This window comes from Solanum stenotomum, chromosome 8, assembly GCF_019186545.1.
Source record: "Solanum stenotomum isolate F172 chromosome 8, ASM1918654v1, whole genome shotgun sequence".
Lineage (NCBI taxonomy): Eukaryota > Viridiplantae > Streptophyta > Magnoliopsida > Solanales > Solanaceae > Solanum > Solanum stenotomum.
The window spans coordinates 59,345,489-59,358,206 of record NC_064289.1 but is presented as its reverse complement, the minus strand read 5'-3'; the positions used below and the strand labels follow the sequence as shown (position 1 = coordinate 59,358,206).

General features: G+C 32.1%; 3 protein-coding genes across 3 annotated transcripts; all 3 read right to left on the bottom strand.

Moving 5' to 3' along the window:
- Positions 1 to 1,560: 1,560 nt before the first annotated feature.
- On the bottom strand, positions 1,561 to 2,597 carry LOC125874982 (glutaredoxin-C13-like). The gene has a single exon (XM_049556030.1). The coding sequence runs from the start codon at positions 2,137 to 2,139 to the stop codon at positions 1,834 to 1,836; it is 306 nt and encodes a 101-aa protein (XP_049411987.1). The 5' UTR covers positions 2,140 to 2,597; the 3' UTR covers positions 1,561 to 1,833.
- A 3,669-nt stretch (positions 2,598 to 6,266) lies between these two features.
- Positions 6,267 to 7,009, bottom strand: LOC125873713 (glutaredoxin-C11-like). Its single transcript, XM_049554583.1, has one exon. The coding sequence runs from the start codon at positions 6,872 to 6,874 to the stop codon at positions 6,566 to 6,568; it is 309 nt and encodes a 102-aa protein (XP_049410540.1). The 5' UTR covers positions 6,875 to 7,009; the 3' UTR covers positions 6,267 to 6,565.
- Positions 7,010 to 8,742: 1,733 nt separating this feature from the next.
- Positions 8,743 to 12,718, bottom strand: LOC125874623 (zinc finger CCCH domain-containing protein 32-like). The gene is made up of 7 exons (XM_049555586.1): positions 12,400 to 12,718; positions 11,928 to 12,070; positions 11,275 to 11,337; positions 11,022 to 11,141; positions 10,638 to 10,925; positions 10,236 to 10,553; positions 8,743 to 9,130 (listed from the first exon to the last, which is right to left on the bottom strand). The coding sequence occupies exons 1-7, from the start codon at positions 12,473 to 12,475 to the stop codon at positions 8,945 to 8,947; spliced, it is 1,194 nt and encodes a 397-aa protein (XP_049411543.1). The 5' UTR covers positions 12,476 to 12,718; the 3' UTR covers positions 8,743 to 8,944.

The window sequence follows — 12,718 nt, the reverse complement described above, 5'->3', positions numbered from 1 at the left end:
AACGGGTTAATCGGCATCCCCATAGTAAATTAATAAATTTAGAGATAAGGGTCAAAAACACACCTAAATTGATAAGAATCGGGTTACCAGAATAAACAAGAAAATAATGCGGAAGCGAAATTATAAAGATTAAAGACAGAAAGTGAAAGATAGGTGAAATTCAAGAATAAAATCTCCAATTTCAAAATAAAGTGTTAAGAACCCTAATTGATCTTAGTATTCAAAATTAGCGGATTAAGACTAATTATGATACTAATAGAGTCAATTCAAGAACTTAGATCAAAAGTGATCTAGACCCCTATTACGAAGAAATTAGAGACAACAATTAGTATAAGACTAATCACCTTCTTTAATTTACGGATAGAAATCAAAGATATCAAGTTAAAGAATTAATCTCACCTCTTAATTAAGAATCGTTCTTATAAGGTTGTAAGATAAATTCCAAGTAGCCACACACAAAGGTGTAAAGAAGAGAACTCTCAATTAATAATAATGTTGTCTGTCCAAATAATAAAATCAAACCCCTATATATAGGGAAAACCTATCCCAAATAGAATGGGATTTAAATCCTACTTTTATGGAAACTTTAAACTAAGAAAACTTTTAAACTAGGAAACTTTAAAATAAAGGTTTTTTTAAACTAGGAAACTTTGACTTCAACCATTCAGCTTTTGGGCTCCTTTGTTGGGCATTGTGTGGCCCAATCTTCTTCCATTTGGGTTTGGACTTGAACCATAAAATATGTGTAGCACCTACTCCATTCTTCTCCACAATTCTTGGACTCGTTCTTGGGCTTTTCTTCCATGATAAGTATCTTTTTGATTTCCCATTGAAGCCCAACGACCTTAGCTTGTAACTCCTTATCTTGAGACCTTGATGGTCTTTCTAGGGCTTCTATAGCCTCAATCGTGTCCATGGAGTTATCATAAATTATCCTATTTTTTTTTTTAGTTTCATACCCAAACTATTGAAATTGCGAGTTTCATACCTAAATTATCACTATTAGTTTGAGAAACACACTTCAGTAGTGTGTGTAATACACTCTTTCTTTTATTTGCCAAAACCTTGTCACACGGTATTCCACATGAATAAAATATCCACTTTGACAAAAATTAAATAAACTATTAATATTAGTTAAAAACTAAAGATGAAAGTATTACTATCCAAAAAAAATATTATTTTTAAAAATATTTTACATTTTTGGATAGTAATACTTTAATTTTTAACTAAGATGCATATATAATATTGTTCATGATTGTTAATCAAAATGACTACTTCGGATCAATTAACATCTCACAAAGAACATATAATCACAAAACCACTAGCTATTACAATATTTATATAATTCAATGACCATGATCTACATGGCTAGTGTCAATTGATCGAGCCACTAACTTTTATTCATTTGTAAGTTGTTACACTTAAATCTTAAAATTTCTTTAATTTCTCCCAATTCATAGACTTTTATTCTCTTGAAAGGAGAATTTAATTTCACTCTTAAATTCTCAAATTATTTGTTGAATTAGAGAAAAATATCTAATAATTAAGTTGCATATAATATATCAAATGACTAATAATTAGTATCAATTAATATCTCACAAAATACATATAATCACAAACTATTACAACATTGATCATATACTACCATGACCTTGATCTACATGACTAGTGTCATTAGTCGATCGAGCCACTAACTTTTATTCGTTTGTTATTTTAACCTTTAAATTTCTTTTTAATATTATATATCCTCCTAATTCATAAAGTACTTTCTTTTTATTATTTCCCTTTAAAGGCGAATAATTTCACTCTGCAATTCTCGAATTTATTTTTATTTTAATCAGGTAGATAAGGCTTGAGGAGTTGAATTAGGGATCCTTTGAGATGAAGTGACATAACTTCATTTGTTGATCCAACAAATTTCCCCCCTATAAAAACTGCTGGAACTGAGGCATTACAACCCATCCTCATAAGAGCTTTTTCCATATCTTTTCCATCAGAATCATGATCAAGTTCATGCACATATGGATCAACACCAAGATCTCGAAATAGTATAGTGACCGCGTAGCATAAACAACATGTACTCTTGCTGAAAATCATCACCCCGTGCTCTGATGACATTCGTTGTACCTTGTCAGCCATTTACAACGACTAGCAGTATGATGAAATATGAGTAAAAAAGGTGGTAGGGTTAGGTTTTCAAATATTAGGGTTTCTTTCCTAATTTGATTTGGTTGGCCTAAAAGTTCAACAGATAGATTGTTATGAGCTATACTTGATATTCTGGTATATATTTAAAGTTGTCGAAATATAGGGGTAAATATGGAGGTACTCTTTAGTATACCATCGGATCTTAAGTTCAACAGAATTTGAACATCGATCCGATGGTTACAAAATTTGATGCTAGAAGAGATGAAGGAAGAAACAAAATAGCAAGAAAAAACTTGTTAATTTTTATTTTTTTAAGAGCTTGCTTGGAAATATAGGGTTTTCATGGCTACACTATTTATAAAAGAAAAAAAAATGGAACATCTAAAAATGAAAGTGGAGTTCTCTGTCTAAATTGTAAAGATTCAAAAGATGGTGTGCTTTATTTAGATGCTCCAAGAACTGGACTACAGCTCTACTAAAGAGAATTTTAATAAATAAAATAAATAAATAAATAAAAGAAGAGAATTTTAATTAATAAATAATAAAGAAGAGAATATTAATATATAGCTAAAAAAGAAGAGAATTTTAATCATAAAAAATAAAAATAAAAAGATACTGTTTCATTCTACAAATCAACTTTGAGCAAGTTGGAAGATAGTACATATATTCTATATGGTCTTGCACTTTTTGAATAGAATCTTTTTGGTGGAAAAAGCTTATTTGAAACACCTAAAAATATATACCTACATGCACTTTCCATATAACTAATTAAGATTTATTAATTTTTTTAGTACTTATATAATTAGATATCTTTACAAGTTCAGGGCGAAGCTACGTGATTGTTAGGGTGTCCAATTACTGAAAAAAATATCATATATATAAGTAAAATAATACACGAATTGAAGAAATTGAATAATATATTTTGGACACTCTTAATGCAATATGGATGTTACAGCATATATAGTGGTTCAGACACCTCAAATAAGATAGTGTTCGTGTGTTTGAATTTGACTAGCATCAATTTTTTTATCACTTTTTAAAAAGAATTATATTATACTCCCCATGTTCATCTTTGTTTATTTATTATATTAAAAATACATTTTCACTTTTACTTGTCAATTTTTGCATATCAAGAAAAAAGATTATTTTTTTTCATTTTAACATTATATCTAAGACTGAAAATGAATTAATATGGTATTATGGTAAAATACTTAATTGTGTTAATTATTGTTTCTAGTGAGGCGTGTAAAATTTAAACTAGATAAATAAAAGTAAACAAATAGAGTATTATATAAAATAATAATAATAATAATAATATACTCAATGTAGTTTCATTATTGGAGGAAGTTGTTTATATGTTCTTTATAGTCACATATCAAATATTGCGTGCGCATGTTAAAATAATTAATAAGAGTAATGATTATCCATAATTAGTCATTAATTCATTCTATTAGAAGTTCTCTAGACACGTGGACACAAAACTAGCCGTCCAAGATTAAACTATATTATATAAAAGTTTTATTCTTGAACATGCATATTACTATAATATATAATAATTATTTACTATAATATAATGTGTGTTGTCAATTTTTTGAGATTCTTTTCCCAATATTCTTGGATTATATTCTTTGCTCGAATATATAGCAAAAAATTGAAAAGTTTTTTGGTGGCGTCGATTCTCTCTTCATGTGTCCACTTCCAACTTGAGTTATTCTTCACACACACAAAATTTGATCAATGGCCGTACACTTGTACATACCCTAGTAGTGTACGTGTAAGGCACAATGACGAATTAAAAATTTTCACGAAGAGTTTTCAAAAAATAAATCTTTAATATATAGGATTTGAACATTAAAGTGAATTTTGAACCTCCTAAATCACTATGTCAATCTCTAGTCTGGATTTTAGGGGATTCAAAATATATACATATATGCTAAAAATAAAAAATAAAAAAACTTTATATATATAATGTAATTTTTTGTTGAGGGATTCGGGATAACACCCTCGCCCCTTCTCAGATCCAGCCGTGATCGCCCCCTCCAATTTCTAGTTTAAACATTCCCTCTAAAAAACTTTCTTAAAGGTGTTCAAGAGTATTTAAATATTAAAGTAAATATATACATATAAAAAATAACATTTAAAATATTTGACCTGTATATAAGAGTGTTCAACTGATTATCATACGTAGCTACGCCCCATCTCTCCATCTTAATGTGTTCTGCATAAATATTTTTATGGTCACTTTACTAAAGTGATCGTTGAGGGATCGAATATATAAATGTATATGTCAAGTTCTTGTTCATCTTTAGTTTTGATTCCAACCAAGGTGATAACTAAGTTTTTCTCATGGCTATTTCTTTATATTCTTTTCCTCACTATCCGGAGGAAAAGATAAGATATTATATTCCTTCGAGTAGTAACGAACTCAAAATTTAGAATTTATAAATTTTGTCAATTCTTTTCACACATGATATTCATTCACGTTTATTGTCTTGTAAGCGATTTTGGATGCTCTTTGTCCTAAGCCTCATGAATGTGGTCACCTTTGTGAATGTATGTCGCTTATTTTTGTGCTATTGTTACTTAATTACGTTGTGACTCATGTCTTCTCTTACATAGATTATAAGTTAATATGCTTAATTAATATAGTTAACTGTCTTAGGAATCAATTAGCAGTCATAAGGTCAATATGTACTCTTCAATCCGAAATAATTGATTTGAAGGAGAGTGATCCGAGTCACTTGACTGTAAGGAGAGGAGCAATCATACGATTATTGACTAATTAGTCATAGTTTTTCTAAGGCTCGAAATAAGAGGTTTTGGCTTTTCAAAATATTTAACATGAATAATAAAAGAAATGTGTCCTTTTAAAATCATATAATAACTTGCAAGACTTTGAAAATAAAATTTTATTTCATGTTGGAACTTCAATACGTACTAAAGTTTTTGATGAGTAACTTATGCATATAATAAGAAAGATGGTCAGTCTAAGTTCGAATGATTCTTTGCAACTCAAGAATATGAAGTTGGAATCGCCAGTAATCATATATCAAACATGTTGTAGTAAATGTCTTGGGCCCTATATGCACGGTCCATCACACTTCGAAAATTGATTTTCCTTGTATCGAACCAATGATTATTCATGACTCTTTTGGCACTCTTCCATGCAAATTGATTAAAAATTATGGTATAGGAGGCTTTTTGACAAGTGATTTAATAGGTAAAATTTAATTGAATATCCTTATAGTATATGAATCGCATCTCAAATCATAGTAATTGATAAAGAAGATAATTCAAACAAGTCGAAATTGGCTAAATATAAAATTTTATAAGCTATATGTATAATATGTTTCTTTTGAATAAATACGGTTAAGTATGTGATATTTAAATTCAAAAGTGAATTTAGAATTTTGAGTTTATGAATTCTCACAATTTCTTGTTTGTCACTGAACCCACAATCCATAGGGTTTGATCGCAATTTATTAACATGTACATTTGGTGAATTCTTTGACATATACTAAGTTCTTCCAAATCTATATCATAATACATTGTACATCCGCCTCTATTCGAATTCAAATTGTCACATCAAAAAGGAAAATAATAGCTTGAGAACATATACAACAACAACAATTATTATCGGCCATTTTGACAAAGTATGGCTTCCTTTTCTCCCTCAACCTCCATTCCTTTTAAAAGAAAAAGAGGATTAATTAGAAAGGAAAATAAAAACATTGGGTTAAATTGACACACACAAAAAAAAATTGTGTACAAGCTAAGAACCTAGATGTTGTTTTAGTACAAAAACTTGCAATAAACCTAATTTGGTCCGGCCCTTTTTCGAACCTACCCACCGTGAAAACTTAGTGCACTGGTTTATTGTTTTTCTTCTTTCTTTTTTTCACTAATAGAAATCAATCAATTTCCGACTTACAACCCGTCAAACTCTAACCGAATTTTTGATGAAAAGTCTGTCGGAAACATCTCATGCGAGTGCTTTTTTGATGAATTTCTGACAGAATTCCCGATTAAAAGTCCGTCGGAAATATCTCAATCGAGTGTGCTTTTCAATCGGAACGCCATCGGAAACATCTCATGAATCGAGTGTGTTTTTTTTAAATTACATGAGAATTTTCCTGGGGATTAGTATGAAAATTTGCAGGAAAATAACTTTCCTGCGGATTTTCATACTAATCCCTAAGAAAATCCCCATGTAATTCACACTTTTCCTGTTGTAAAACATCTCACTCGAGTGCTTTTCCGATCGAAACACCGTCAGAAACATCTCGAGTGCTTTTCCGACGATTTTCGGCCGAATTCCCATCGATAAAAACATCTCAGACGGGTGCTTTTTTGACAGTTTTCGATCGGAACGCGATCAAAAATAATTGATTGATTTCTAGTAGTGTATTTTTTTTAGTTATAACCAAATAGCTTTGGCATCAATGAGCATTTGTTTGAGTGAACCATCAACTTGTAAGGATATAATATCCTTAGATGATCCAACATATTTTCCACCAATAAAAACAGCAGGAACACATGGATTACAACCTAAACTTCTCAATGCCCATTCCATTTCTTTCCCTTTTGGATCTTCATCAAGTTCATGAATTGCTGGACTTGCTCCAATATCATAAAATAGTGCTTTAATACTATGACACATAAAACATGAACTCTTTGTGAATATTACTGCTGCCTTCTTTGATGCCAAGTCACCTATTCTATCCATAGCTAGCTCTATATCGATCGATACAAATAATTAATGGATACGTATGACCAAAATTATATAGATATATACGAACGAAAAATCGGAGAAAATTATGAAGAATATTGATTGATGATCACTAGTGTTATAAACTTTGTGTGGTAGATTGTGATGATATTTGAGGTTTCATATATTGGTTATTTATAGAGATTTTAGATATAGTAGATATGGATTACATTTGTTTATCCAGAAAAGGCAAAAAAAAATAAATTATACACAAATGAAAAGGCAATGTTCCCTAAAGATATTTTTCCTTTGGATAAAGGAAAGAAAAAGTTAGAAAGAAAAAAAATGTCTATATGAAATTCGTCGCTAATTTGTAGCTAAATATTTCGTATATAACCTGAATTTTTTCATAATTTGTTGCCAAAAGCGACAAATTTTGTTGTTTAGCTATAGAACTTGTATGTCTTTATTTGAATTTTCTTAAGTAGGGTTTGTCGAAGGGGAGTCAATTGATATCTCTTCATTTGAAAGTTACACCATGCGAAAACGTCAATTTCTTTTTTATGTATATATATACTATATGTTGAATTCCCTTAGAATATTTATGTATATATTTTTTAAATTTCTTTAGTGAAAATACCTAGCTGAGACCGTGTGTTTGAATTCAGATCATGTAAAAGACAATTACAATGTATGTACTTCCATTTATATGTTACCAATTACAACAAATTAAAATGCACTCATATAGAGTAAAATATTTTTCTATTCTGAGTGTAAATTAAACTAAATTCTTCTAGATTTTGACCCTTTAATGCTATGAAAAGTTGATTATTAGACCATAACAATAATAGCAAACTCCTGTAGAATTCCTACAACTTATTAATTACTAATATATTATAGGCAAAGATATTATTCCTTGATCTTTTTTCATGAAAAATTCTTTGTTTAGTGGGAAAATTAAAGTACTTTTAATTTTGGAAATCTAGAAACTAATACAGTACGTAAAATATAGATTTTTTTTCAAAACTTTAATGATGTGTAAAGACGATGCTACTGGTACAAGAGATGTATAGGAATATCGAATAAAGAAAAAAAATATAATGTTCTATATATATATATATTAAAACTTAATGGTGGAAAATATTTCCAAGGACCAATGCTAGAAATTAGTCAGTTGGACTTCTATTAACTTTGTTCACTAGGGATGTGTCTCAATTTTAACCAAGTTGAGTAATTCTTCTACTCTATTACATTTCTTTTGATTTGGTGTATTAAAAATAGTATGCATTGCATAAAAATATTTATTTACAAAGATACCTTTTCCAATTATGATGGAAAAAATATTTTTAAAAAATTGAGGGGTAATAAAGTGTTAAACCATGCTAATGCATGCATTAAAATCTTTTGTATTAGTAATACCAAGAAATCAATTGTATTAGTAAAACACACCTTAATACACAATAGAGTGTATAACTAATTTAGTTATACATAGCATGAAAAAGCGTACCAAACAAGGTATTACTAATACACATGCATTATTTTTACTAATACACTATACCACAAACAAGGTATTACTAATACACATGCATTATTTTTACTAATACACTATTCCAAACGACCCCTTAGTTCTAAAGAAAATAAGAGAGATTTATATAGATCAGAAACAAGGGAATGACTAAATGATTGGAAAAACAAAGAGTATTTTGTGGTGATAGAGATGCATCTTAATTTGTTTCTTCTCTTTCTCTACAAAGAAAGGTGCAGAAAGCATCCCGCGTTTACGCAGGGCCGCAACCCAATTGGTCCAAATATTGACACATTCCTATTTTTGGATAAGTTGCAACTTCATACCATTGATAAAATGAGACAATGAAGAGATACTTCAATTTAAAGAAGATAACATTAAGCTATTTATTGATGATAAATATACAGAAATTACCAGGAAAGCATTAAATAAGGCTTGATGTTTACATTAACTTCACTGGCCAACTTCCCCGACTCGACAGTTGCATATTCGGGATTGAAGAAGTACCAGATGCTGCACTATGAGAAGGGATCCGCCTTGGATCCTGTAACAAATCCGGGTTGTTACTCTGGCGATGAAATAGGAGCCAAAGTAAGGGAAGATCCCGACATGTAAGGAGCATTCGGTATATCAGGAAGAGAAGAAGCTGATGGACTATATCGTACTGTTCCCATAGGATGATCGAATTTACATGTGCCACCGAATTTGCAGAATCCTCTTTGCATGTAAAAGGAACAAGGCTGCACCCCCTGCTTTCAGAATGAAATTTAGTTGAGTATCCAAACAGACAACGAGTTACACACAGCAATACTATCAGACTCAAGAAAGATCATATAACAAGATGCTCACTCCTAGCTCAAATAAGTTATGTAAAAGTGGCCAAAAAGGTTCAGATATGTTGAAGCTCAGCTAGACTAAGGAGGAGATAAGAAATGCATAAAATGTACACCTATATGCAACCTTTGAAGCCTGCGTTCATAATCCAAAGAAAAACTGAGGAGATAAGAAATGCATAAAATGTACATCTATATGAAACCTTTGAAGCCTGCGTTCATAATCCAAAGAAAAACAACACAGTAATCCTTTTAATAGTTATACAGGCAGGCGAGTGTACTAGAAACTACACGCATAATAAAAAAGAAAATGAAAGGAAGGAGAGAGATTTACACTTCTTCCAAGAAAGAAAGAGAAAGAAGTATTCTTGTATCAGATTTAAGATGATAACAAGCATGATTGTTTATACTGGAACAATCAAAGGAGACTGACATCTCTAGTGTAGTTATATGTTCTGAAGTTAGAAGATATGCTGCCATCATTTTGGCATTTGAAAAATTAGACAATTGCGAAATTTCAACTGTTTGAAATCTGTGGGGACAGGCATTAGCACTAGATATCGTGACATTTTCAAATTGTAACATTTTATGTTTTCATTTGTTGGGACTGATAATAGCAGCAGCCTAATAAGTCATAGGGACCAGCTATAATTTCAAAAGCAAGAGCAACTGGTGTAGAACAGATAAGAGAAGTCAGACTGCCCTTTTGCAGTTTCTCTACATGGCACAGAGCATGCAGTAGGCAAGTATCTCCATAGCTCCAATAAGAACCGTGAATATAGATTCAATAAAATAATACTTCTTGAATTCGGTTACAACCAAGCAGAAGGCAGGCAAAGAACGGCACGCATACAAAATCTTCCTAATCACAATGCATCCAGCAGCATAAGAAGGCTTGACATGATCTCAGTTTTAGGCAGGACCAGATAAACAACAATACCCATCACAGATTATCCAGATTGGATTATAAATTAGTGATGCGAAGTCAAACAAAAGGGAGAAAGAAAGATGTTAGTCATACCGGACGCAAAGGAAGGCCTAAGGGACTGAAAGCACAATCTGTCTTTGATGCAATCCAGTCAGCAGGATGATGAAACTTACAGGACGATCCAAATTTACAGTCCCCAGTTTTCATGTAATATTGACATACTGGTTGGCCTGGTCTTTCTGGAAAACGATTTTCTTTCAGTGCACTGCTTGAAGGGCCAGCAGCAGAGTGTAACGGAGAGTAAGGTGCTGCAAAGGCAGCCGTAGAAGATGCTAGTTGCGGCATCCCATAAATAGATGCCATCCCAGCAGAGGGTTGAGCACCAGGAGATAGAGCAGGACTCACTGGTCCCTGCAAAAAGCAAATTAATCACCCCATAAGATTATTATTTAAGTCATATCAGATTATTGATTGAGAGAATATCTCTATCACTACCGAGTAAGTGCTCCAGTTCTGAATGGTCACCACTCCCGGGTGAAGCAAAACTGGACCATAAGTACCAGGTACATAAGGACCAGATAAGAGTTGAGGCCTTGCTACTCTAGAGCTAGTTGATGCACTGTTATATTCTTCAGGGGGAGTAGGAAGAGAAGATGCTGTCGGATAAAATGGACGTGCAGTTGCTGGCGCTGATACCTCAGTATGGTCAGGGTGATGGAATTTACACGTTATACCAAATTTGCATTGCCCCGTTTTCAAATAATAGGAGCATTCTCTTTCCTCCTGTTGCAATTGATGAAGTTCAAGAGATCTTAGATAAACTTATCGATAGAGAACACAAATGCATACATATATGATACAAGGCAACAGATCAATTACCGGATGTAATGGGTATCCATAAACATTTAATGATATATTGCTCAACGATCCACCTAAGTTTCTTGGATGGTGGAACTTGCATGATGCACCAAATTTACAGGTCGCTGTTCTTAGATAGTACTGCAAATAGAAATTATACATTCATCACACACTAAATCAATCTGTTATCCACAGAATGAAAAGAAAAAACAGAAATGAAGGACTCACATACTTGATCAAACACAAACAATCTCGGGATGAGAAATAGAGTTACCTGGCATGTAGGCTCTCCTATTCGTTCTGGATATTCACTTCTTTCCAACAGCACAGCACCAACCTGAAATCCGAGCGACTCCCAATTAAGGGTTAAAGGAACTCATGCTTGCAGCTTGCCATTCCAAGAAACTAATAGAATATCCACAAGATGAAAAAATCTAATAAAAAAAGCCCATTTATTATCTTTATAGTCTTTCTTCACGTGCTCAAGTTTTAATTAGATGCCTTAGCTTTTCTCAGGAACTCACTCTTACTAGGTGTCAATCCAGTGTCTACTCACTCTAAACTAGGCCTAGTTAATATGTAAAGTTAACTTCGAGTTACTAACAGTGTATAATTTTCTTTGACATCACCAATGTGACATTAACTTGACCGTGTATACAAGTTAAATCCAATTGAATAAGCTTGTGCATTCACGACTCTCTATGAAACTATAGGCATTAAACAAGTAATGACAATAGTAAGCAGGGGCGGATCTAGCCTCTTAACCACAACCTCAAACTCTATATATGACTGTGAATTCAGTTGGTAAAGTATATTAACTCGAGCACACGCTGTACAAATCCATAAACTTGAAATCTGGACTTCGTCTATTGATAGTAAGCTTAATTAACACAAACATACAACTATTACACGAGATCAACAACTTACAGAGCTACGATCAGGAGGATGATTATACCGGCACTTAGCACCATATCCACAAGACCCTGTACGCATATAGAAAGAGCAATTCGATGTCCCGGACCTTTCCGGGTATGCTTCTCGGCTCCACAACCCCAACCTCCTCATTGATTCTGCATTGTCAAAAACACACACACAAAAAAAAACCATTTGAGTCATCAAAAGCCCTAAAAAAAAAAAAAAAACCCAAAATTCAAATTCATCAAAGCACAAATACAAATGGCAAAAGTTGTTTCTTTCAATGAATGAACAAAAAAAGGAAGAAAAAAACTGTACGCTATAAATCCTGTATTTTTTTAATTTCTCTGTCATTCTGGTGCAATGACCATGCGCTCAATCCATTAACTACTAGAAATTTCATCTTGTTGGTGAAAATATTCTCATTATATTAAAAAATTTATCAAAAAAAAAAATGTTAAATTTTGTTTATATGAAAACCTACCTTCAAGACCGGTTTCTGGTCCAACAGGAACCCATTCCGACTGTTGATCGGAGTGTGACCGACCGTACAAATCCATTTTTTTACCTGAATCTGCTTATTTTCAGCTAACAAAGCTGGAAGAATCAACAAAAAAAAAGTACACTGATCAAAAGAAGTAGATCGTGTATATATATGTACAGAAAAAAAAATCAATTTCTGTGTAGATTGTGAGTTGTGAATAGGAAAAAAACACAGAGTGAGTGTGTGTTTTTGGTGTTTTCTCTCTCTAGAACTAGAAAGAAATAGAGACTGTTTGTACAGTGAGTTCAGCTCTGTGAAG

What these genes read in the sequence shown, in the direction of transcription:
- LOC125874982 (XM_049556030.1), bottom strand. Translation starts at nt 2,139, where the DNA reads ATGGCTGACAAGGTACAACGAATGTCATCAGAGCACGGGGTGATGATT.
- LOC125874623 (XM_049555586.1), bottom strand. Translation starts at nt 12,475, where the DNA reads ATGGATTTGTACGGTCGGTCACACTCCGATCAACAGTCGGAATGGGTT. An exon ending in TAGGAGAGCCTACATGCCAG is followed by an intron (nt 11,142 to 11,274) that starts GTAACTCTATTT and finishes TTCTATTTGCAG; the next exon opens with TACTATCTAAGAACAGCGAC. An exon ending in ATGGATACCCATTACATCCG is followed by an intron (nt 10,926 to 11,021) that starts GTAATTGATCTG and finishes CAATTGCAACAG; the next exon opens with GAGGAAAGAGAATGCTCCTA.
- LOC125873713 (XM_049554583.1), bottom strand. Translation starts at nt 6,874, where the DNA reads ATGGATAGAATAGGTGACTTGGCATCAAAGAAGGCAGCAGTAATATTC.